Source organism: Varroa jacobsoni, unplaced genomic scaffold (assembly GCF_002532875.2).
Source record: "Varroa jacobsoni isolate VJ856 unplaced genomic scaffold, vjacob_1.0 scaffold_134, whole genome shotgun sequence".
NCBI lineage: Eukaryota > Metazoa > Arthropoda > Arachnida > Mesostigmata > Varroidae > Varroa > Varroa jacobsoni.
In genome coordinates, this window is record NW_019213036.1 from 170,827 (window position 1) to 198,068 (window position 27,242).

The window sequence follows — 27,242 nt, forward strand, 5'->3', positions numbered from 1 at the left end:
TGTTGGACCCAAATCGAGCCTTTAAAATGGCCGGATTGAGCTGATTCTTTTCGGCCTATTTAGAGTATCATTTTGAGAAAATCTGCGTGCAAGACGGAGCCAATTGGTCAAAGACGTTTCGCTCAAAGGGCGAAGTTTGTTTTTCCAGTGAAATTACTCCTATCGGGAATATAATTAGCCTGACAACAAAATAAGCGTGGGGCAAAGCCGGTCAATAGCATTCCGACGTATATATATATATATGTATAACGAACAAAATAGAAAATGTTTTATTGAGAAAACAACTCGGAAAATCAAGAAAACTGAATAATATTGCTAGCTGGTGGTGATACCACACGCAAAGTGAGTGTGATTTCGACACTGCAACAAATAAGCCTTTCGACTGCATATAATCCGGTCACAGACAGCATTTGAGGTTTTTTTTTTTGCTAGTTCTTCTGAAAACGCATACACAGTTAGAATAGGCGTCATGAATAGAATAGGCGGTCTTTACTCGTTCAAAGCAAATGATACATCTACAATATTTAAAGATAAACGGAAATTATCCAAAAGTATCGATGGGTACAGCTTTACTAACTCTGTTCGCGAACCTGTGAACTCACACACGCCGACTAATTATCTGTCGTCTGCTAAAAACAGTTTTACGAAGTGCGCATAATAATAGATGCATTAAAGATGAGGTAATTCGTGTACCTGACTACCACTAACGGCGAGTTCGTATCGCGTACATTGCCGCACGAAGCTCCTTTTCGTCTGCTCATTCCTGCGTCCATTATGATTAAGGGCAGGGCCAAAGCAGACGATTCTACCTGCATATCAAGGTGTTAAATGATGAAAAACCCCGCTGTTCATTGTTGCTACTCCCTAAACAGAGTTGTTCACGCGCGCCAGCATTCTCCCGTTCGCTGGGTGCCATAACCTCGGATTGTTTCTACCCTTCGCGCTAACATGAACGCGTCGACTGGCGTGTCGGTGGCGTCCAAGAGGAGCGTTTAGATGATTACATAATTTCCCACCACCTATTTCCACTAGCTGAAGCTGATTGAGATGTTATTACTTCGCGCGGCCGACATGTTTATGTTGATTACTGCGGTAGCTCATTGTTGTCGTTAGCACATCCGAATCCGTAGAAGAAAGTTGTGAGGCGCGGACTGCCGCGTGGCCAGCGGATCGTCCCCTTGTAGTAATACGAGTGGCAGATATATTTCATCGGTTACTCATTGACGATAAAGTGTACTTCGCTGTAATAGCGCCACTCGTTCTATTTCACACAACAAAAACTCCGTATCTAGGACAACATTTTACACGCACGAACATACAGGGACTTCGTGTTTGTGACTATGCGCGTACATACGATATCCGAGAGCAGAAGAAAGGATCCGAAGGAGAGATACAGCTAGCGTCCACGAAGGATCACGAAAACAGAGTTCATCCTACAAGCCATTAACAGTGGCTATATCTGTCTCGGTATCGTTTTTTCTAACCCGCATTGTATTTCCCCGCTCTCTGCCTATATTCGGTAAGCGTAATATCATTTACACACCGGTAGCAGGTCGGGAGAAGGCGGTTGTATGGGTTTAATGGGATCAAACACGAATGTGGCCAGATTCTGAACCCAGTGTATTTGTCTGGCCACTTATCACAGAGTAGGCTGGAGGTACGCATGCTGTGTTACCGTGCTAAGGCAACGGCAATAACGCCACTCAATAACGATGGGTCGGTTTCGAGCCGGACGAAAAAAGTCGACACGTTAGTAGTACTTGGGCTAGTCACTGAGCTGGACCGCTGCCCAGTAACTGTGGATTGCGCGAGATTCCGAGCGCTTATTTCAGCCTATTGTTATAGTAACTAAATCCAATAAAAGTACTGGCTCGCAAATGCGCCACCATGACTCTTCCAGCTGTTCGTTCCACAGGAAGGCGATGTTTTATGGAAGATCATCATATCAGATCGTGTTCTGGAATTACCTGTGGCAAAGAGCGAGTTTTATTTAAAAACAAAAAAAAAAACAGATAACGGTGCTCAGCGATGATGAATCGACGGAGCATGATCGCTTCGAGTATAATTTATATATTGGCGTACAATATCGAAATTCGTTTTTTAATTACGAATCGTATAGATATTTACGTCACTATTTATCATGATCTACTACTGTTCTAATAGTATCCCACAGTAGCAAATCGTCGGCTTCAGATCTTATCATTATTTATTGGTACTAACGACATCGCTTGCCATATGACCATTCCCAGCCGTTGAAGACAAATTCTAGTCTATATTTACATCAACTCGAGCGTCGTCTGCTCTAAACTCCCACTCATCAATTTGACGCGATCTACTAGCTGCCAAGGGGTTCGGGAATAGACGTTGAATTACCAGAGGAAACAAGATTTCTGTTTCAAGCTGTTTTCGTATTCGCTCTCTGAGTACCTTTCGTCGAGGGTCGGATGACTTGAATGGGCCTAATCTTTTCGTGGTTCGGCAGGCCCTGTTATCGTGGTCTATACCTGCCGTCATTGTTACTTCGCCAGTTACGTCATCAACAGCCGCGGCAGGAGCAGTCGGTATCCTGAGCAGATCAAGTGAACAACCCTGCATCGACGGTGTCTCTGCCATTCACTGTGACGCGGTTACTTCTCTGCCATATTATGGTATAGTCATAGCGACGCATGTCTCAATTCCATGGCTGCTACCAACGATTTGGTCTCGTTTAGTTGTAGGGATATTCTTCGAAATGACGGACCGTTCCGTTCGTCATTCGTCCGTTCGTTCAGAAGATTGCCTTCACCGGTCGCCGTGACCAGGTCATCAAAGATTGCTTTCTCACTCTGACTCCACGCTCAGAAACCGAGGAACCAAGGAAAGGAGGCAGGGATTAGATATGAAAAGCAATGGATAAGGGTACAACCCAAACTCTATTTCGTACCCACCGCAATACAACAACAACAACAACAAACGACGACAACTACAGAAAAGGATCGTTATCTCCATCCGTAGCATCCACAGCAACGGCGGGAGGGACAACAGGCCTAACCATCCGCTCTGTATAATGATCTTCGCCGAGCATCGTCTATTTCTGTGACGCCACAATGTGCAGTCACAAAAACCAACACACACAGACACACACACACACATACACAGACGCACATAAGTGCACATAGGCACACGCACAGGCAAAATCTTGCCGGGCTGGCCGTTGGTCAGGACTCGTCACTCACCAGTCATCGCCGCAAAGGTGTTGCCTGTGTTGGCCGTTTCTGGTGTTCGCGTCGTCCATACAGTACTGAATTGTCTCCAAAAGGATTTAGTGGCCGTGGGATGGCTTACACAGAGTAAGTTAAAAATGGGAGCGAGCGAAGTGAATAAATTCACCCAGGTAATGGAGGCCAGCATAGGCCACCACCGGAGCGTCGACCGTGCTTGGTTTCTCGTACCGCCTCCGACCGCAGGCGACACACACATGACGCTCATCACTGTCTGTCGTCGTGCTGGAGGCGACCATGGGGGAGAGCCTTAAACGTAGTTTACGCCTGAGGCGGTTCGGTTGTACCTTTGCGTTGCATCTCGCCCGGCAACAGTTGCTTCAGCGGCAACTACGGCAGGTTTTCCGCCTTTTTTTTTTGTTGTTTGGTGAAGTGGTTGATGCGGCCGTGGTCCGTTTGGGGGTGGGTGGGTGGCTCCCCTCACGATCGGCACACCACAAAAATCACTCGAAACAAGAAAAAAAAAAAAGGAGCGAACAACGATACCAAGCTTCGCAACGTTACACACAAAGACAACAACCCCAAAAACTATGGCGGGCCCCCCAAAACCTAAAACCATTGCGAATCTATGTCGCGTATCTTTCCGCGCACATTTATCGTACTTTTCCTGTTTTTCTCTATCTCTCTAGATATTCGCTGTGCTAGCGTTGCTCCCCTCTCGTTAGCTGGCTTGCTTCAACACACTCATGCAATATAGCGTTCCTGTTTTTTTTTTTCCGCTGACTGTTAACAGTTGTGCTTCTTTTCGGCCTCTTCGAGCTGCACACAATAGATATACGCACATACATTTGTATGGATATGTTTGTTACTAAGATTTTTCCGTCAGCTAGATATCGGTTGGCGGTGGCCGAAATTGACGAAAGCCATTAGAAAGATGATGAATTGAGAAGTACTTTTGGTACAATTGAACTTAGTGCACAATCTGGTTGAGGGACAAATGGAAGCAGATTGCGGGACCTGGTCATTTTGAACGAGTTTTTTTTACTATGGTTTGACTCGCTAGTGGCAACACGATGAAGCGTTGGTCTTTTTGGGGGGCTACAATTGTGTACGCCTTGATTACATACACCTGCGTACGACTACTTTGGTGAATTAAAAAATTGCCAAGTTGCTGGAACTGAATAGAAAAACAATGCGCTAGTAATGCCGAGAGTGAACTGGACTACCACAACAGAGCTATCTGAGTTCGTTCGTTCTCGTTTTTTTTTTTTTTAGTTCGTTTTTGATGTTCCAGTGCTTAAGCTCAATAGGTAATAGCACTCGTCACGTGGTTAAGCCTCCTGCTCCTCATTTTCCGCCTGACGTATTAGTATATGTTCTTTCCCACGAATTAAAAAAAATAATAATAATAAATCGATAATTTTTACGATGTGTCTATTGGACTGCGTAATTGGCCAGTGTTCTCCTTTGTGAGCCTGTTTCTATTTATGTGTCACGGTTCTCTTCATTTTTGCTACCGAATCTGTGCTTATGCTTCGTATCTTTCGGAACTCCCTCTGCCGTGATATGGGTTCATGCTAGCTGCTTCTATCAATGTATGCGATGCAGTCGTATGAATTATCATATTCTTGTCAGATGATTGACATTTGTTGGTTCTTATGCTGCCACACGCGGCAGCTCAACAACGCACTAATGCAAGCAGCTCCGTATGTGTTTGTGTTCATCTTCAAGTCTTTTGAGATTGGTTCTCAAGCTAAGGTTCACGGAAGGAAGTTAACCTTTTCATCTTACGGTCTTGCCGGCATGAGTCGGCCGTTAAGATTCGCCCGCCTTGGCTGAGGTGCGCCTTAATGCTTAGTCTTCCTTTGATTCGAACGCGGTCAAACGATACTGGCGCTGCTTCGGGTTCGTCTGGCGGGACTACAGCGGAGGAGACAACCGCGAATCGTTTCAGGTTGTTGTCTCCTCCATCGGCGATGAGGATTCCGCGTCGCCGCGAATATGTCTCTTGCTTGACCGTACTGTTACAGCAGAAGTAGGAGCGGGATGACCGATGATGAAGCTAGTAGTAGTTGCCGCAAACACGGATTCCGTCGGCGGCCTTTTTGTCTGTAGTTTTCTCCGCAGCTTTCGGTTATCTGCCGATAGTAGAGTTTGATTTGTCTTTTTTGCTTCCAATAGGATCCGATCGCGTTCTTCGTCTTCGTCGCTATCATCTTCATCTGTAGGGAGAAGTCACATGCGAGGGACGAGTAAACACATCCGACCTCTATGAGATGACAGAGCCGGCAATGGCTGGCATATCGATTGCTGTGGGCTATGGGCTGATGGTGCGAGACACAGGAGCGGCGGATATAGAGGCGGGGGCTGGGTGGCCGGAGACGAATCTGTCGACGGGTCGCTTCCGTTGGTTTTCCTTTCAATTGATCTGGGTGAAGCAGTGTGACTTCGTGGCGCTGTGATGAGACTCTGTCCTATCTGTGATTACGTCATTCTACGTCGAGTTTCATCATGTGAAGTTAGCAAGGCACCGAGTCAATTGTAAATGCCGTGAAGGCTACGAGGAGCGAGGTATATCACTTGAACTTCGTGCGTATCTCGAGGAGAGCATCTTGCTACGTGATTACAAAACAAACGAATACGTTACGTCTTACTCATGATTAAACCCGCGTCTGTAAACACCAAAGAAAAAACCATCAAGTTAATCAATAGATTTCTGAATGAAGCGTGCATGCGTTGCACGTTTCATGTAGCTACCTGTGTGCATTCATTTGCTAACCAATACGAGGAAAAGATGGTACATATGCTCTGGACATATATAGCATATTAGGCGAATTATCAACTACTGGTCAACTCATTTCTTCTACAATAGTAACTTGATGTTGCTAATTTATGGGTCCACTCAATACTCCGTTTGCCCTTAATTTGCCCCTTTACTATTGTATCGGCTTTCTAGGATTGCACGGTCCTAGGCCTTGTCGATGCCATGGAACGTACTATACATCTGTTCCATGTCAATGTTCTCACAATGCGCTGATGCCACTTTAGTCGCAGATCATCACTCTTATTACCGCTGTCTCATTCTACGACTGTTTTCAGCCCTCACTGGCCATCTTGCTCCCGTCACCCGAATTAGTGATAAACATGTTACAAACGCTGCTCGCCAGTCTGCCAGCCTAAATTCTAGTCTGTATGTAGCAAACAATCCCGGAGGCAGGTCACTTATAGGCGGTACGAAATTAATTTACCCCAATATCAGGCCAGATGGCGAGGCCATTCATACGCAGCCAGAATGCAAGACTGTAGTTAAAAGCTTGTCTCGTTTCCGATAGATCATCATAGCATCCAGCTACTGAAAAACTAGAATGGATTCATACAACAAGTATGGACGTTGTCGCTGACTAGATTGGAAAACACAACGCAAAAACGCGAACACGAACAGGCGGGTGGGCGCGCTGGCGGTCGGTCGGTCGATCGGTCGCAAAGCCAGGTACGCCCTTAGCCTTTAATTTTACGTCTACTGATGCAGCCAATGCTGCCTGTCGATTGACACGCCATGATTGCTGTAGAAGCGGCAGCAAGTTAGCAAAAAACTTCTCTCGAACTGCCATTTTCGCTGGTGGTGCTGATAGTGGTAAATTTATTATGGTTCCATTATTCGTTGTTTACTGCTGTGTTGTCTTCCACTTGGCTTGCTGTCGATAGAAAGACGCTTGCCGGTCGAAGCAACCAAGAGCGAAAAACGAGATCCACAGCTTCGATCGCATCATACCGGGCCAGCAGCAGCCCTAGCAGAAGCCTGAAGCTGCCGACTGTCGGCAGCCGTGCGACCCACTATGCAAGCAAGTCGGCTACAATGGCTAGAAAAAAATAGGCGAGCTACAAAGCGGCCAAGAACATCGCTACCCCACCAGTCAGTCAGTCAGTCTGCTCACAGGCCCTCGTTTTTGTTTGTGTGTATGTGCACTTCGGTAGGGTAACGTTAACTGTGGTCGCAACGCCAGCGACGGTGGCTGTGGGCCGCGTGGACACAACAGTGCGTGCGTGTGTGCGTGCGTGCGTGTGTGCGTGCGTGCGTGCGTGCGTGCGTGCATGCGGGGAATATCGCCGCTTCTCCGAATCGCTTTGTTTGACAGCAGTAACGGGGCAGGGATAAGTGGGGAATGGCGACTTTATTATGTCTGACGTGGCCGCTAACGCGTTTCTAAGTTTGCCAAGCGGTGACGCACTGAAGCAACTAAGTTCATACGCATACGTCTGCTTTGTTTTGACGCTGTGTCGTGTTACGCGGCTGGTTTACTGCCGTCGCCACCGCGACGACGAACACTTGAAGGGCGTTGCGAAAGACGATGATTTCGTTTGTAGCGGGTGTTATTATTGTACTTACAATGCTAACAATGTTATTATTGGTATCACTGTGAAATTGGCAACAATTTTGACAGTAACAGCAGCGGCAGTAGCTACTACAATAGCCGCCGGAGGAAAGGGAGGGATACGCCAACTACGTAGACTACAACAAAAGTAAGGATAAGAAACAACTTCACAATTTAGCGCTATTTGTATATGTAGTCTGTGTGTGTGTGTGTTTGTGTTTATATGGGTGTGTGTGTGTGTGCGCAGTTGTGTCTCTGTGTGTGTGTGTGTGTGTGTGTGTGTATATTAGTATGGGTGTGAGTGCACGTCTAGCCACTTGGTAGGCGACGGCTAGCAGCAAAAACACGCTGTTGAATAGATTATATGGTTGTATCTCGGATCCTGGTTCAGGTCGAATAATGAGAATAATTATAAGACATATGTCGAAAAAAAAAGCGTTAGAGAATCAGCTGATCATATTTATATATACGGAAATATAATTCTTCCGATGAATTTTTACTTATGGTGAGTTTTCTATGTGGTCATTTGATGTTAGCTGATGCGCCTGATTGTATAGGCAGTATTTAAATCCCGAACTTTCCATCTCCGTTAACACCCAGGCCAATTCCAAAACAAGCACCAAAATATTGCTCACAAAGAACAAAGTAGTTGCGCTATACTTTTCACAGTGATACGCTTACTTCTATAATACCTATGGCCTTCTCGTACCGTCCTGTGCCATAGATAAAGAAAGGGCTCGCTTTTGCAAAGTTACACGTAATTTATGTCTCCATGCGAAAAATAATCGGTCTCAGTCTGCTGAGAGGAGTTTATTTTGCCATTAACCAGTGTTCATGATGCATCAGTTCACTATTACGTTATTGTCGTGGGCTAGTCGACCACGTCTGTTGCGATAGTCACTGTCAATGTCCGAGACTGGGTCGGAACGGCGAAGTATCGGACATTGACAGTGACTATATGAATAGTTAAAAGCATAGATCTTCCGTATCGCGTCAATCTACGAGAGATCAGATGCTCATACTCACCTAAATCCAGAGGTCAGTGGTACGCACAAGTTTAATTCTCGAATAACGAAATATTGTTGGACTGCTTTGAAAATCAGTGCCATTTCACATTAGAAAAGCTAAATTCAGGCGGCAGCTGATAAATAGATGAAACAACAACGCAATCTACGATTCCGCCTACGGATACCTTCGAGTACCACAGGCTATTGTAGTTTGTGAACTTCATCTTGTGCTACAGTGAATGGTAGCGTACTCAGATCAACGGCGACAGTTCATTCTGCTGTTGCTGCTTCTGCTGTAAAGATGCTGGGTCAGCAGTGTGGCGACCCGTTCATGGCGACCTGCCGGGCCAGCCTGTGTTCATTGGGTTTATCCCGCATCTCATCGTTCCTGCGTGGCCCATTCTCTGCTGTACAACAGCTAAACAAGAGAGACAGAAGACTGTGCGTGGATCTACTTGGATCACTTCGAGGGTAGAGACGTAGACTGAGCAGTCAGGAGATGAACTCAGATGGCGATAAAGACGACCAAGACAAAGCTGTCATGCGTGTCAATCAAACCGCTCCACATAACACACACACTCATACAGAATAATAGTCAGACGGCCAGCCAGGCACACATAAGGTCAGGACATTCACAGAGACGGACGTACAGCCACATCAAATTTAGCCACTCACTTGCGCACCATCGGAGTCTATAGGGCCTTATATAAATAGAGAGATAGCTTGTGGGGGAGAGACGATATTGTACAGGCCAACAGACAACCATACACATGTGTACATGCACACTCACGCATACACGAGCTTGTACCAGTAGCCAAGCATATTTATACGCGGTTATGAGGACGCACACAGATATGTTCAAGTAGGTGGGAGAAGAGCCAAAACGAGGCGTATTGGTAGAAACGTTTGACGGGTATCTGACATCACCAGTAGTAGAATGACGGCCCCAGCGAACATGAGGACCACAACGAGCCGGAAAGCAGAAACAAAAGCGGATTCTGTTGCTTCAAATTTTGTCAGCAGTAGTAGCGGCAATAGCATCGAACTAAGAACGACAAGATGTCGTTTAAGCTTTAGCTCTTACTAGAAAACCGCATGGGTGATACTTTAAAGGAAGATCGAGAAGGCGGAGTAGCTGAAGCAGCTTGACGGCTCTCGAAACTGGAGATTTCGCTTAGCGAGTATAGCAGCCAGATTTTTGGCTGGAATCTAAGCACGAAGGAAGCAGACGGGACGAATCGGCTGTATTGGTTTAAATTCGAATTTCATTATGTCCGCGCAATGATTATGCAGCGAAGTCCTATTCAGTTGTCCTAATACAGTACATGGCATTGTATTAGTGGATCCGTTGTTGATAAGACGAAAGGAACGACTAATGCGAGCAAAAACTATTTGTTTTCTACGCTTTTGTTCGTTATCGTAAAAATCATTCGCGTTTACCGTCTGCAAAGCTTCTGCACAAACCAGGTCAAGCTGCGACAGTTCGACACAAAGGCTAAATGAGGATACAAGTAAAAATAATTTACAAACATTATGTAAGACATTAAATGTTATGTGACTAAGAAACCGGCAATTTGACTAGAACGTATATGATGACGGTCAGTAGTCCCCTGACACGGCTCAACTGGATACTACAACAATGACGAAGTAAGTGACTCCTGTTTGTTTACTAACATATGGGGGTCTCGATCAATGTAAAGAGCAAATTTCCTTAGCGTTCTTTTTTCATGGTAGAAGACTTACAGCACAATAATTTGCCTCGTTCAACTAAAATAGGCAGAGATCCAAGCCAAATAGCAGATGGCAGGCCGTAAGGCACCTCAGCATCTCAAAGCGATTGCCTGCCACTATGTAAACAATAAAACGTCCCGGATTTTTACCTAATACTGTTTGCTCTCCCATTGACTCTATCTTTCCCTATCGTAAACGTTTATTTTGTTAGAATACAAGAAATTTGCCAAAAGTAATTAATGCTCCACAATGCGCCTTTTCCTTTTTACCCATCAACAAATGATCAAACGAAATGATTCGATCGCCTGCTGTCCAGCTTCTCTCTGATTCAATGGTACTCGATACAGTCAGAGTTCCTTTCTTCCCTACCAGTGGGAAGGAGACCTCACTGCTTGCCCTAGAGGGAGCAATTCAGGGGAATCAGACGGCGGTGAAGTTCGCTGAGAACCGAAAGCCCATTAAGGATCATTGACACGAATCAGGCCGGCGGAATCAGTTCCCCCGGTGTTAGACAGGCCGTGCGAGCAGTCCAAACAGTTACAAGCGGCCCAGCAGAAACTGTATTCAGGTTCTGAGATTTTCGAGGGGTTGGTGAGAGTGGGGTAAAGAGAATAGCTATTGTGGCGGTAATGGGGAGAAGACGCCCGCTCAAATGGATGTGATTAAATATATTCATTCACTGGCTGGTGCATTCCCAGATGAACGGGACAAAACTGAGGATCAGCCGAAGAGTCGATGGAGATCTAGAAGATGTTCTATTGAACGATCTAGTCGCCGTCGACCATGAACGAGTGACTAATTAATAGACCCTCATGATATGATGAACCCCCGTGTTGTTCGAGCTAATGAACAAGTATATCTTCGCCTTTGCACGGTGCGCGACTCTTGTTGCTGACGAGCGGAGACTCGTCGCCTCGATAAGCGATTGTATGACGACGACGACGACCATACTCAGTACATGTATTACGGGTTGCAGGTTATACAACTAGGAATTAGGGCGTGTGATCTTGAGGTAGATCCAAATCCAGTATCGTCGTACGATTCTACTGTTTAGCGGTACCTTGCGTGGCGACGCGAACGTAAACGTTAAGTCCATAATGAAGATGGCCAACAAGTTTCTTTGATATAAAAATTTGTCCTTGATGTTGCTTTCTGTACCCGCAATGACGCAGTAATAAGCTGCTTTCCTTCCAACTAAAAGTCATAGACGTTTAGGTTTGATCTTGCGTTTAGACACACCGTTGATCGCCCAATAAAGATCTGTGCCACGCAAGAAGCAATGAATCGAAACCAGACATTGTGATCATGTAATGTTTTTACTCTGTACACTTAATCCGCCTGTTGCTCATTAAATCCGATTGTAAATCACTGCCTCAAGCTGTTATAAAGCGAACACGGGCATCTAATCAACAGCAACAGTATTTTAATCGATAAGCAATGCGTTCCTTCGGAACCTCCTGTGTACGAGGTCGAGGTAGACTCCTACCTTTCGATATCTGCATACACAGGACGATCTATGCGCGGATAAATATATCTGATATAGAATTGATCCGTTCAATTTGACCTATTTAATCAACTGTCATTTGTTAAAATTGAAAAGCTCGCTACTTTTTTTTTTGCCAAAACATACGTAATGGCAACTTACGTTCGCTTGGTTGGGAGTGGCCCATTCGTCTCACTGTGGGTGCTGCTATTTCCTTTCCGTTAATCTTGCTTAGGTTTTCCTCGAGATTGAGAGAGGAAAAGCTGAATCTCGACCGACTGCGCTGGTACCGTTAAATGGTTGAAAACTAATTCGCTCTAGAATCAGTGTAACTAGCGTCATATCATATCCGTAAGTTTCGTCGGGTTCGTGGGATGAGGCCTCTTTTAAATCTAATCCTATACGGTCTTGTCTGTTCTAGCGAAATCGCCTTTGGGCCGCTAAGGTTCAACTCTATGAATTCCGCCACCTGACCCTCTAGTATCTGATCCTTAACCTCGAAAGTCTTTAGTGGAGAGGTCTCAGAGGTATCATAAACGTCTTTCGGTGTATCCATTGTTTAACGATTCGGCTGTGCTACATTAGCAGCTCATTATCGGACAAGTCGTCTTATTGCCACGATAAATTCCCCCCATGATAAAAAAAAAAATACAAATAATATGAGTAATAAAATTAATTGATCTAAAATTTAAGTAACAGCTCAAGACTTGTACAAGCTGTCCGGCAGACCATGTATACATGTTTGTTTTTTTTAATTTTTTTACATACAAATATAACGTTTGATATAAACCGATTATAAGTATAATAAGAGCGATAATAGAGTTTACGTTTTTCCGCTTCTTACAAAGTATTATCCGTTAATTTTACTCTTTGTACGCTTCTCTCGTTCGTAATTCGATGTTATCGTCATCACTGAAAACAGTATCCAACAGTTGGCTCAGCGGCCAGAGAACAGTCACAGAGGATTAAAGACAACAGCTAAAACATTTTTCTGGAAACGATCGAAGAAAGAACATGGGAAATTTCTTTTCTAGGGCTCCGCTATTAGGCACGTACCGTACATAAATACGGTGGAACAGTCGACGACCGCCGTGCATATTGTGCATGCGTAGACACTCGCGCCCAGTGACCTATGCGATACGATACGACCCCATATCGATCATGAGAATACTCGCCGGGCGAGATGACAGCCTAATGTCAGAAAAAAGAAAAGCATCGTTGTGTCTCAAACTAACCAAAACTTGAACTATTATTATTGACTCATCCTATATGTATAATATGAAACTTTCGAAGCGACGTCGGGCGCGTCAACGCGAAAAGCAATGGAAGCAGCAGAATAGCAGCAGGTAAAAGCAACGCCGAAAAAGGGGCGCTTCCGATATCAACAGCAGGACGAAAGGCGAAACGAAGACGAAACACAGAACAATGGAGACCAAACTCTTGTCTCCGACCCTGTCTTTCCCTTTCTCGAGTTCTTTCCTTGAGCTATCCTTGAAAAAGAACATAACTATGGCCATCGGAATGGCCACCAGGAGGAGGTGGAGGAGGAGGAGGAGGAGAAGGAAGAGGAAGAGAAGAAGAAGAAGAAGAAGGAGAAGGAGGAGGAGGAGGAGCAGGGGTGGGGGTTAGTAAAGAAACAAATTCAGATCTGATAGAAGAGTGGAGTACACAAGGCTGCTACTGCTATGATCGTCTGTGTCCACTGTTCAAAGGGCACCGAACTGTGCTTGAGATTGGTTGGGCTGGACTATATAGCCACTGCTATAGTTGAATGAGCGGCCTAATAGCAGCCGAAGGACAGACAGGCCCATGTAAATGAGTGACGGACAGCTGACTGACAGGGAAAAGGGCTGATGCTGCCTTTTGCCTGCATTGGTTATGCTGCTCGGCATGTTGGCAGCGACTTATACTGCTGCTATTCCGAACAAGCAGTAAGACAGAGAGAGAAGGCTGAGCCTAGAGCTAAAAGACAAGGACACGAAGGGCGGGGAGAAAGGGCGGACGACATGATGTGACGAGATCGAGCAGTAGAACGAGAGGCAGATTGAAGATGATATTGCTACATGCCACCATAGTACTAGCAGCAGTAATAATACAGGCGAGCCCACCGATCTCATCGGAATGATCTGGTGCATCCCAAACACCAGCAGCGGCATGCATGTATTCGACACTGGATACTTGATCACTCATTGAGATCGAGTAGATGAAGAACATAGTTGGAGTAAATATTTATAATAATTTGTGTTGCGCCGTCTCGTAGCATAGCTTCCATATTGTCACCAAGTGAAGAATTGGGCTAAAATGAAGGTATACACGGATGAATGTAGAAACTGGAAAAGTGGAAGAATTATGCGTCGACCAAGAAATCTAATCACCGATGATTGAGAAAATTATCGATAAGAATGTTTCTGTTCAAAGATAAAGCCTCTTATCTTGAAACATTTTTGCGGTGGTATAATTACAATTCTGCTAAAAAATCTCATCGAATAAATTTAGTTCGCGATTTTGTAGGTAGGTTACTTTTGATGGAGCGGAGCTAAAATCGCCATTTCTATGAAGCATAGGACAGACCTAATACCAATAGCAGTATCAGCTATATCGTAACCGTTTTTTTTTCAAGGGACTACTTGCCGTATTGCCCTCCTTGTTCCGCAAAGTCTCACGCTATACAATACATAACACATAAACCATGTGTTTTTAGCATTATTTCTTTATTCATATTGAGCGTACGGAACGGAATACCTTCGGAAAGCAATGTTGCGTTCTTAAGTTTTTGACATGCGTTGTCGTCGTTACCATCAAAACTTTTTTGCTTTTCTACTTAGAAATTACGCTTGGTTACATGTATTCATGTTTTCCCTCTCGTGCGACCAACCACAACACAGCTGACAGCCGAAAAACGACAAACACTGATGAGACGTTCGACGTCCGTGGTCGAGACGCCTTTGGCTTCGGGCGTTTGCCGAAGTGCCCGCTCTCACATGCAACTATGTAGCTTCAACTCGTTCACCAGCCAACCGCCTCAGGCGTCCGTATAAAGCCTCCGGAGACTTTAGATGGAAGCAGACACCAATTTTCGGCGATGGCGGCAGCAGCGATGGGGTCGAATGTGTGCTATTTTACTTTTCGCAACGGCAGCAGCGGTCCAGCTTTGCCTTGCTCATCCACTCACACCGTCATCGTTTTGTGGTTTTTCTTAATACCTCAGCCAGCCGTGTGACGTCGCATCTAGTTCGCGTAGCGGGTTTTTCTACGGCATCGCCATTATCGTCTCTCAGCGCAAGTACGAGGAGCTGAAATTGTCCTGCCGTTTTCCTTCTGACCATCACAAGTCTGACAGCACAAGTCGAAATCTCGCTCTCCAGTGATACTGCTTCTGTGCAATTGACGAGACACTACGTTAAGGCCTAAGGGGGCCTGTATAGAGGGGCCTGAACGATAACTCCATCTAATACTTTATTGTCTTCCCGTGCGTGCTGTGACTGGGCACCGGCCCAACTTTGATTTAACGAAAGGTGACGGCATCAGGGGTTCGTGTATAGAAGATGGCTAGTGCTGCGTTCGGAGCTTACTGCCGCCCTTTGCTTGACGCTCTGGATTTTGTTCTTCAGGTATTTTTTTGTGGGCGCCGCCGTAATATACTTCTTCTTCTTCTTCATCTTCTTCTTCATTTTCCCCTCTTTCTCATACGTCGCTGCAACTTTATGCGCCTTTTCCGCCTCTCGTCACTATTTTTTCGTGTTGTGTTCCCGTCACTGCCACTCGCCAACGTCGCTTGTTGCTTCTTTTGCCATATTTTATCCTAACGGCAGCTCCTCTGAAAACGTCAGCGTCGGCCCGACATCGGCAGCCACGCACGGCCTCGCAGGCTGAACGAGCGACCATCATATAATGCGTAGCTAGAAAAGCCTGCTCTGATGGACGAGATGCGCTGCTGCTACTGCGGGAGCAGCGACGAGAGACCGACAACAGTCAACCAACCACCAGTCATCATCCGCAAACAAACCCGGTTGTGGCGCTTCACGCTGGGAACTCCGGGAGCCCCAGTCAACAGCATGGCGTCTGTGGCCGCGGCCCTGCGTCTCCGACTGGGTTTCAGCGAAGCAAACCTTCGAACCGAACGTCGCCCGTACTTTCGACAGCGACAGGCCAGATCAACATTAGTTGACATCAATACCAATAGCGACCCCGACATAAACAGAGTTGTTGGCAACCGCCAGAGCAGCGCAGCGGGTTCAAAAAATTGCACCAACGTGCGGAGGCTATGGCGACAGCGATCGAATGCGCAGCGCGCTTCACTCGTCCCTCGTTCACGGCAGAGCCGTTCACGGCAACCGGTGCTGAGTCAATTGCGAAATCTGGGTCCTGCTGTTCCGCTTTTCGTTTGGTGAATTTTGGGCGGTTGGTTGACACGCTTGTTGGCTTGGTTTCACTAGGCGGTGACGCGACGCGACGCGATGCAATGCGCCGTCCACATGAGTTGCTACCGAATAGCAAAGTCGACAACATTGACGTCGCGATCGCCCGAAGCAACTGCAACGTGCGGATCCATGGCGGTGCTTCGACAGCCCTAACGGCAGCAGTGGAGATGCTGATAGTGATGATAATAATGACGGTAGCGGCAGTTGATGCTGTTGGTGCGGATGCTGCTGCAGCTGCAGTGCTTACGCCGTGGTAATAATAATGAGCGTAGCCGTCACTCGGACGACGTGAACTTGTTGGCCTGACCTCGGCGGCAGGAAAGCTGCCACAAGCCCAGCAACATCGGCAATCGAAGACCTCAACAACGAAACACATTTACACAACTACAACTATTACCACTAAGGGACATTTTCGGCATTTTTTTCCCCAGATTTCCCTCTCGCGCTCTGCGCTCGTTGGCTTTTTTCCCTACTCTATCTCTCCGTATCCCTACGGCCACTGCAGCTGTTATAGGCATTTCTCCCACTGGTTTTCCTCACGCCAATGCCAACGTGGCATCTTCGAAAGGGTCAGCAGTTCCTCGCAGGTGCTGATTCCTGCCTGCCGCACCCTGATCTGACGGGGGACAAATGCCAGCGCATAGGAATGACACTGCTGACACTACAACAGTACCTGCAAACCCCCCAACAACAGCGGCGTCGCCAGCGAGAGTCGTCAAGAAGAGTCGCACGCAGAGGCGCTGCTTGCCGGACGTTATTGTAGTTGTCAGACACTCACTAAACGGGGCATGCTAAAATATATAGACCTTTTTGAGCGAAAGGATAAGGACAGTTGATGAATTGCAACTTTATCTATGTATAATCTAATTCTGCGCGTTAGAGAAATGTCCAATGACTTTGATTAAAATTGTGGAAAATACAGATTTGTATATATAGATATATGTATATATATATGCATTCGGTCATATAGCCGCATTGTGCAGGGTGTGGAATAAAGGCAATTTTTCTATATGTATATAAACACATTGCTAGTATTAAACATGTAAAGGGTGACTCATCAATCGATTTCAATTTATCTTTATCTTGAAACGCGTATATTTTACTCTTTTGTTGCTAATAGGTAGAAAAACACCAGGTCGATCCAAAAATAGTCACATTTTGAATTTATGTATATAAATGAATGTATGCTTGTAAGCGAAATGGCCTCCATTACGCCGAGTTTTTTACGATTAGTTGAGTACCTTTGTCAATAGCTATTTGTATCTATGATTTTTTCAGCGTTTACGGGCAAGTCGCGCAATGATATCGTGCAACCATTAGGTAGTCCACCAGGATCGGTCGGAGTTAGTCCGCTGCCCCCCGGAACCTTGTCGCCACTCGGACCCTCAATGGGGCCTGTACATTCTGGTCAAGTTGGAGGGCCGCACCCACCCTTATCAGCTTCGCCTTCGCCAACTAACAACAACATCATCAACTTTAACAACAAACAGCCAGCTTCGGGTAAGTTAAGATCGAAACGAATTTTGTTGTCAGACTTTGACAAAGACCATTACCGGCCGATATTGTCAAATCAGTTGCACGAGGAATTTTTAGAGCAAACGAGACATGTTTCCTTGTATAAGGTTCCATTTGTTGCGGTAAACGTATGCAAAATGTTGTGGATGTCGTATACGACCTTGTTGATATCTTGCAACTTTCTAGAAACGTCAACAGGGCTTTAGAGGCCGTTTGATTCCATACAACCATCCGCAGCGTCACAGAACCGTTGAGTTGAGCGCGCTTAGAAAAGCGCGTCAGTCGGCTACAATCGAAGCGCCAACATTTGAGCTATTGTTAAGCAGTGACGTTATTTTTAAGTTATTGTTAAGGTTAGTGAAATTGCGGAACTATTCATAGCTATCTCGGTGCACGATATCTTAAACGGAAACTTTAAAATCTAGTTTCACTTTTTAAGTTACAATAAGGGTGTTGTTGAAAACGTTTCAGCCACCCGTAATATACATCAGTTGCATGTACGTACAGTTCACAGTGACATAATCAACATTAATTTATTATAGCTTTTCTGTCTACTAGTTTTACTAAAAATATATTACCTGTTGAATTAATTCAAACATTTATCGTAGCTTGGTTTTTTATTCGATCTTTATGACGATACAGTCAGCTGGAAGTTTGAATCAGGTTAAGCTTCGTGTTGCAAGTTTAGAGCAATACGTATTTGCCTGGGCTCGCTAACTGGGGACAGGACTCATTTGCTAGCAGCAGCTCATCTCGCGAACAGGAATTTCACCAAAATATAAACGGGTCTTATACGCACATCCTGACATGGGCATCACCCACACTGTTTATTCTCATGCGTTAATTTGAAGTTAGAACCCATTTAGCCTAGTGCTGGCTTGCGTGCTGCCGGTTGTCGCCGCTAACGCCGCCGCCGCCGCTTCCATCGTTTTGCCCTTCGTTTAGACGGGCGCCGTTAACGCTCGCCCCAACTGCCGTATCGTGCCGCTGCAGCAGAGGCAGCCGCAATAAGGTGGGTCGGAATTTGAGAATCCCGTTTGTTTGCGGTTCCTATGTGACTATCGTTGTCGATTGTTCTGGCATTTCCGTGAAAATTCACCACATTCTGTCAGTGGTACGACCGAGTAGAAAAGTCATTGAGCGATTAGGCTGTTCAGAGGCCAAAGGTTCCAACAAAAGCAGACAATGTGAGGTGCGCCTACATTCGATGTAGGCCTGCAAAGGTTAGGTATGCCGAGTTAGGCAAAAGTAATAGAACAGAAACGAACAAGCGGGTTGACTCCATATAGCCTCTGATAGCGTGACAGCGCAAATGTTGAATTAAGAACGCCCTGAAAAGCGAGTAGGTCTCTACGGGATTTTGCCTACATTTCTCATTCTAAGCGTACCCACACATGCGTGGGTGCATTCACGGGTCGCACGTCCGTTTGTGGGAAATAGCAGAAACATCCAGGCGTCGCGTTTACTCTGGCCGCTTCCTATAGTCGTAAGGGTTCACACTGGTATGACGTACATACAACCGAGAGCAAGCGGGCGATAGGAGAAAAGAGGTGATCGTCCGCGAGAACGGCGGCTAATGTCATGCGTTTCGTCATTGCAATCCTCACTTGAGGCGTACGCCAAGGGCCTCACACAAAACAGAGAAATCAAGAGCAGACAAGAGACAATCGTAAAGCTCACAGTAGATGGCACGTACTCGTTTCAACCGCCGATGACACGATGGCAAATTGCCCGCATCTGAATCATCGCTAGTGTTTCAGTTCTGCCAGTTTGCTAAGTCAGATCACAGCAGTAGCAACATCAGCAGCGACAAACAGATCAGGCTGATCTCTTAACTGCTTCGACAAGTCGAGCCTGAACTGTTCGCCCACCCTCCTATTTACGATACGACTTGGCACAGTCCTTGAGATTGTTCTGACGGCAAGAGTATCTACGGATGCAATGAACCCAACGCCAAACTAGATACACAATTGACACTGCCAAGATAGCGGCAATGTAAGCACCACCGTCAACCCTGTTGGTCAGTGACGTCTCCAAATGCGATGTAGTCGCATTGTTGTACCGCGAAGATACGCTTCCTCAAACGCCATTCGAGACGTTGATTGAGAGTTACCTGTCATTTGACTTCGTTAGTCGCTTGTTTGCTAGATTGTATGTGGGCCAACCAGCCCAAGACATAGACACGGCCAGATTCGACAAGAGCAGAGGCGGCGCTTGACGCGTCGGCCATCCGTAACAACAACAATAACAGTAGAGCAGACAGCTTGAAGAAATGCTTTAATCACAGTGAACAATGAGATATCTCAATATTTATTAGCGACTCATTATAGATCCTTTCGTACAGAAGACAACCGGTTCTGCTGCCGGCTACATCTACAAGCGTGCCATTGTATTTTTTCGTACAATGAAAGCTGCATCTTCACTAAAACTATCATCATGATCTTAGGAAGTGACGCGTACCGAGACTTGATCCTATAGTTTCAATTAAGATGATGCCAAATATACAGATCTGAGAGGGTTCGCCGCTGTAATTTCCTGATTGTCGACGGTCAACACGGTTTTCCGAAATACAGCAGTAACGGTTAGAAATAAGGTGAAATGCCTTCCCTTCTAAACGAAGATACGTTTCTGATATCATGTTTCTCTATTTATGAATATACTTCTTTGTGTGTCTAGAAGACAGACGTACGCCGAGACAAGTGCTAGGGACGATAGTGAAAATCAGCTCGAAAAAAAAAAGACTGGCAAAATTGCTCGTTGAGTTGCAACTCGGGGAAGAGTCTATAACCTACGTATTGACATTACCGTACGTATTTTCACAATTGAACGCGATGACCGAATGGCTTCTTTTGAACGATTTGGGTCCCTGAAGCAAACGAGCGTTCTTGACAGTCTTGCTTGGGCGGTCTTTGGCGTCTCCACCCATCGTCCTCGTCTGTTCATAGCAGTACAAGGGAAGACATCATGACGATATAGGGGAGGGAGCCATCATAGATGTAAGCATAACTACTGCGATCTCATACGCTAGGGAAAGGGCGTGTCACACTGAGCGTACAAACGCAGATCGCATTTGCATCCACATTCGGCCTGACCCGGCCTAAAAAAACGGTCGACCATCTCAATAATAACGATGACAGCGATAATAATGCTAGCAAACGTTAACCGTACAAACCATTTCCCAACCATAGTATAGCAAAAGCGATGCTCTGGTCCTGGTCATTCTAATCAATACGCTACGACGATGCTCACGTTGATGAAGTAGCACTCATAACAGGCACAAATATGGGCCTACCTAACTGCATCGTGTTTTATTAAGAACGTTCTACAACCTGCTAATTATAATATTTTTAAATGGTTCCATTTTAAGTCTTCTAAGAAGATGCAGTGACCTATTTTGTCAGTAATACTACGAGTGATCAGCAGTAGCTTTCAATAAAGGCTAGGGTTTGATTCAATTCCATATAGTTATTATTAGTCAAAACGATCTTATCAATGCTAAATAGAGCAGTGCAGTCATACGGAGATATAGCTTGTAGTACCTGAAATATGACAAGCAAATAATGCGGACAAATCAACAAACGCGACACCGAATTCTCAGCCTATCGAACTAGCGATACCACCACGGAAATTCAAGGCCCTATCACTTCGTTGGACAAGACACCTTGTTGTAACAGCTGCTGCCATCTGTACCGATGTTGCTATAACATCTATAATAAAACCCAATAGTATCCGAGACAAACCGACGGCCATCTCTGTATTCTCACAGACAACACGAAACGTTTACTCACCTTTTTTTAGCCCACCTATGCGCATATCAGCGTCGTGCGGAAAATCAGATATTCTATCATTTGAGCGATTCTTCTTTCCGCTGGCTACCATACGATATATTCTATGCCAGTCGGCAGAACTAACAGCGGCAGCTACAGCTTCTGTGAGATCTTGGCGATAGTTGATAGCGGTTACAGTTGGAGAGTAGTATCGTTTTTTGGTCTTCTTTTTCTGCTACTTCTAGCTTTTTCTTTTCTCAAGGAAAAACAGCACTTTACTTTCGGCCATTTTTTGCTGCTCCCGTCCCGTCACAGCGCAATATTCTATATAGTGCTCTATACACGCATATTCCTCAATCGTCGATTCGCTTTTATATACCTCTTCTTTACTTTATATATATATATATATATATATATATATATATATATATATATGTTTTGTGTTGTATATAGATTTTACTTTTCTTTTTGCCTGTTAACTAAAAATAAAAAAAGGAACCCCACAACGTCGCCGGCTAGTGAACAGAATGGGGGAAGGTTCAGGGTGGGGAAGAACCTTGCAATCTGCCTCAACCTTTGCCGCCTTTGTCTGCAAGCGGTGCCCAGCTCTTCGCTTTACCGACATGTCCTCGACGCTCGCTTCACTGTGAAGCGCACGTTTGGCTTTCCCTTGTTCCTTCGGTATATTCTGATACATGCGTTGAACACAGCCGCAGCGGCTGGAAGGGGAGGGGGCGTCGTTCTCCCTGATTTTCATTCATTGACGCCGCTCAACAGCGAACAAAGTCAACACGCACTGGTGTCGACGTCGACGCCAGGCTTAACTTTGGCTTTCCTCCGATGACTTTGGTCTGCTTTTGCCTCGGATGGATGCGACGTCAGGGCAAAACGACGTAATGGTGGCCACGGCCGACCGCTACATAGCCAGCAGCTACTGCACCACCATCGGAATAGCTCTACCACGGTAGTGATAACTCGTCCTGTTGCTGGTCAGGGGGTACACGCTGGTGTTGTTGTATTAGTAATAACAACAACAGCGTCGGTGGCGGCGATTATCATGAATCGGTGGCAGTGGCTGAATATTGAACGAGGCTTAGCGGGGCTTTCTTTTTGTTCGCCTTGGGCTACACTGTCCACCGAGCGCTATGTTCGCCGAGTTCTGTGTTCAGAAAAAAAGGAACGAGCAAGCAAACTTGAAGTCAAGGCTAAGTTAAGTCGCCAACCAGAATTATTGTTCAACGAAGGCACCCTATAACCCGCCGCCAATGAGACGGCGGACAAGAAACGGCCGTTGGAAAGGAGCGCGTGAGTCGGTCGGACGCTCACTCGCTTTTCAATTTTTTTCCTGCTTCGGGATTGTTGGGTTTTAGCTTTCGTTTGTTACCCATCTACAATCGGCAGCTGGCTGGCGGTCTTTCTTGCTTGCCATCTGTCGTACAGTGACGATATTTATTTTTAAGCCGAACCGACCCCGACAACAATGGCTGCAGACTGCGCTGCCCACGATCTTGGTTGAGAATGACCTTGACAATCGTGCCGTTTAATCTGCTGCAGCCAACACGCCGCAAGCGACGTTGCCCGTCGTTTACTATCGCTAGAAGATGATCTTGCCTCCAGTGTCACATGGGAAGTAAATAATAATAATAACAATAGTAGCGAAAATAGTAAAAAATCGTCAACGAAAGGCTGATTCTTTAGAGGAAACCCGATAAAGAGAATCACCGAAAAAAAATTAAGCGAAGCAGTCAACAGGCGCAGACAGTCACCATCGCCGGTTGTTTCGTTACGAACGAGTTGTTTTCGTATCGCAAAAATATCTCTGTGGTATAAAAGGGTGATTCTTCGACCGATACAACTGATTGCTTCTGTGAATAAAGGTGTGCCATTCTGTCTTATGGATTTAACGAGGACGAAATAAACGGTATATCATACTTGAAAAGGATGTATGTATTGATTCTGATAAATAAAATATATTTCTTCTACAAGTTACATGATCAACGCGCATGGCATAGTATATTTGTTAGATACGCATGTGGCTTTCAAAATCGATAAGTAGCTCATTAACAGACGCTTCTATAAAGGCGTTATGTGAAATTACTACTTTATTAGAAATTAGAAAATTATTAGTTTCTAGTCTGTCTAGCATAACCAGACAAATGCATATATTGACATCAATCTTTTCGTAGAAAAAGCTTTTTTTTGGCCAAAAGCATAGCCTGTATTTAAACGGTACTTAGAGCCTATTTTTTTTTTACTCTATAGTACAATGCGGATACTCTGCAAGAAAGTTTAGCTGTTTAAAATCCGGCTCTGCTTTTCAGCAGATGAAACCTTTAATTGCTTCTAATAGGTTGACTCAACGACGAGGACATCTTGACGACCGACGTTAGAGTGTATGTTTTTGAGATTGCCTGGTTACCTCCCCTGGAGTTCTTTCAGTTTTCGACTTTCTCAGTGTCGAAGGGGCGCTATTGAGTTTTTCCTTCCTGGAGCTCCCGTCCGGCCTCCTCAAATACCCACCTAATACCACGTACACGGTCACACATTCCCACAGAGATATATATTGTCCCGAATTGTCCGCTGCGTATTTCTCAGTCGAGCCTAGCTGTCGCCATGAGTTTCTTCATCGGACGCGCCCTTCTTTTGGTCCGAACGTTCGCTTTCGGACTCTCTTCCCGCCCTTCATGTATGGAACCCCGTAGCTAACCCTATGAAATGCTTTGACTCCCAACTCCCACTCTGAAACCCGCTTTCATCGTTCTTGTCCTCGTCGTTGTCTCCGGCCAATGGATCCGCACACATGCTTACTCAAGCAGCCGAGGAAGAAAAGTCTTGGGTGATTGACAGGTCCTGGACTTCACCCACCAACTTCGCGCCCCTCACCCCCCATGGCCGATCTACCCTCCTTCGTATTTCTGCTGTTCGAAGGTGGGCCGAGCGACGCATCGACCAAACAAGTGAGGGCTGAAGGCACGAAAGAGGCATCGGCCTATCTCTTGCGATCGCCAATAAATGGATCAAGTTAAGCACAAATTATTATTAAACTTCATGCCCGTCTCATCATTTGCTGTTCAGTTAAAGGAACTAGTTGCTAGTAGAGGTAATAGTGGGGATAGCCTATTGAACGAAGTGGAGCAGGATTCTTTTGGGCCGCCACCACTGCCGTTTCTGCAGCTGTTCGTCTTGCATGCTGGGGGCATACTCCAATCATAAAAGTCGCAGAATGTCGAAGTTCACAGATAGCTGCTTCGGCAGCCTAGCGGTTTAAACCTTTCGCTGCCGTGATCGCATTAGCGGTAGCTGAGCAAAGTAACAACAGCATCAGCTACAAAGGCAGATCTAGTAACTTCGGAAGACCCGTAGTGGTAGAAGGCGACAGTTCAAGCCCCCTTATCCTTTCTGTATGTCATCCTTAGTCAGCCCTGACGCTTTTGCCACTATGCTTGTTGCAGTCTTCGCCTGCACGGCATCGTTGTCGTCGCGGACGATGCTACCATCACCTCAAAGGATAACAGAGACTCAGCGAGAATAACAGAAGCAGCCACAGCAGAAATTGGCGCTTACAGCTTTATTGCTGTTGCATAGTGACATATAGTGAAGTCTAGTCAGCCGTACTCGGTTAGGGCCAAGACGTCGATGACGACGCCGTAAGATCTCGTAGTGGTCTTCAATTCAGTTGGTCATCGATGCGTGAGGAGCAATTATGAGAGGGAAGATATCGTTCGTAGGTTGACTGCTTGACAGGTAGACGGGCGAGAAATCGAACGAATAAACTGAGCCAGAAGCATGAGACCGTGCTAAGGAACGCTTGTGTGCCTACCAGCAGCAGTCGAGTTAACAGATTAGTTGGTGACTGACGGTGTAGTATAGCTATGACAGCAACGACACGGTAATCATACAAGAAGGCGGAGATGATTAAAGTTAGTTATTATGGGCTTGTTATATAGCTATATAATAGCTGAGGATGTATGGATTTGATATGAAAGCGATGTATAATTGAGGTGCGAGGCCCGCTTGCTTTTACAGGAGACACCCACAAAATAATATAACGAGTGTACAACAAGGTGCAATTTCCACAGACGAGCTCATAATTATTAGCAGGCATAAATGTGACTACATGTGAAGAAAGATAAATTGTCTATAGGAAAGTCGCGTTTAGTAAAGTAGTATAGGTTTGAGGCTAAGGATAATGAGGTCAATAGTTTTTGTTGTTTTGAAGAAACGAAAAAAGTTACCTCGAGGTAAGTTTTTGGTTAAGAAATACCACATCCGGTTTTTTAACGTGCACATTGTTCTCATCGGCGTTCGGTAAAGCGGATTTTAATTAGCATTTCTTTAGTTTGCAATTAGCAAACCAATTGCTGTCATGTATTTTAGTAGTTTCAATTCCTCCTTCTTTATAATTGCAGTGTAAAAAAATGGGGTGTTTGTCTTCCTAGAAAATCTCTATATTGTCTGTATCGGACGAACAGTGATCGCAAACGAACGAAAGATTTATTGATAACGCATATCAAATGCTCTGAACAAAGTGCAGATACCCTCCCCATTCGATGTGAGTCTTACCTAGAATCCACATCCCTGTACAGCCGGACCCGGAAATGGCTAACACCGAGCGCCTTATGGCTACCACAACATATTCCGCCCCTCCCGGCTATTATGCACTGTTCAATAGACTGTCGGATCTGGCAGCACTGTTCGCTAGAGAAACACAAGTGACAAAGCACCAAAACAGAGCCCTCTAAAGGGCAAGATGAGCAGGGCAAATTACGGCTTCCGCTATTATTGCGCGCTAGGGACCAGACATCGAGCCAAAACATATCGTATCTACGCTACTCAGTGATGAACAGGTGGGTACTTCTGCTTGACAACGTACTTTCCCACGTAACGCGAGGATTATTCTACCGACTAACTCTTTCTGATCATCAAAACGTTTAGCAAATGGCAGAATGGCGTAAAAATGAGTGTATAGACTCTATATGACGGTCAAACAAGCCACACAAACGATGATAGAATTTTCAAAGAGCATTTCATAAAGCAGCTCGTGTTCTTGTTCGTGTGACTGTTACCTTAACGACATAGGGTTCGTAGCAATACGATTTATCCTATTTAGTTACGTACTAGTAGCTTTGGCATTAACAGCCTCATTCTATATGTGCAAGTAAGCACAAAAACCTGTGCTTAGTTCTGTACCTAGCAGTCCACGTTCACTTGGCTTTCGTTTATTGAAGTGTTTTTTGAATGATCAAACAAACACACATTCTACGTTTACAAATCTGTAATGATGAATGTCCTGTAAATAATATTAATTGGTGTGTGTTTGTATCTGTTAGCGAAACGAACGCATACTACATATATAAACTTCAGGAGCGTTTTTCAAAACGTGTATGTTCTGTATGTAGATTGGTGCGTACGTCTAGATATGCGTATCTGACCTCTTCCCAATAGTCAATTACAATTTGCAACGTGTCGATCTCAGGATAGCTAACAGAGGCTATTTCTAGAGCGCTTCAATGAACCGTTTCCCTTCGGGTATTAATCTTAGAAGGAAAACGAACTTGGACTGGGAGGCTGGGGAGCGCTTTAATAGCTCCTCTGTCTCTGCAGTGTCGATGGCTTCTTTTTCTGGTGCGTAACTCAAAGAGACTTGATGAAGCTGCCTGCCCCTCCGGTCCTCCTTCAGTCCAGCCCCCTCCGTAGCCGTTCTCTTTGGCCTTTTCAACATTCTCGATTAACAGACCATTAGTT

The 27,242-nt window shown here is 45.4% G+C and overlaps 1 protein-coding gene across 1 annotated transcript in view; it reads left to right on the top strand.

Annotated features, from left to right (window-relative positions):
* The window catches only part of LOC111268174 (uncharacterized), a 114,457-nt gene that overhangs the window by 19,527 nt on the left and 67,688 nt on the right, over nt 1-27,242 (top strand). The window contains exon 2 of the mRNA XM_086971653.1: nt 17,494-17,715. Coding sequence (XP_086827779.1) covers nt 17,494-17,715 — 222 coding nt within the window. The remainder of the gene's footprint in view (nt 1-17,493; nt 17,716-27,242) is intronic.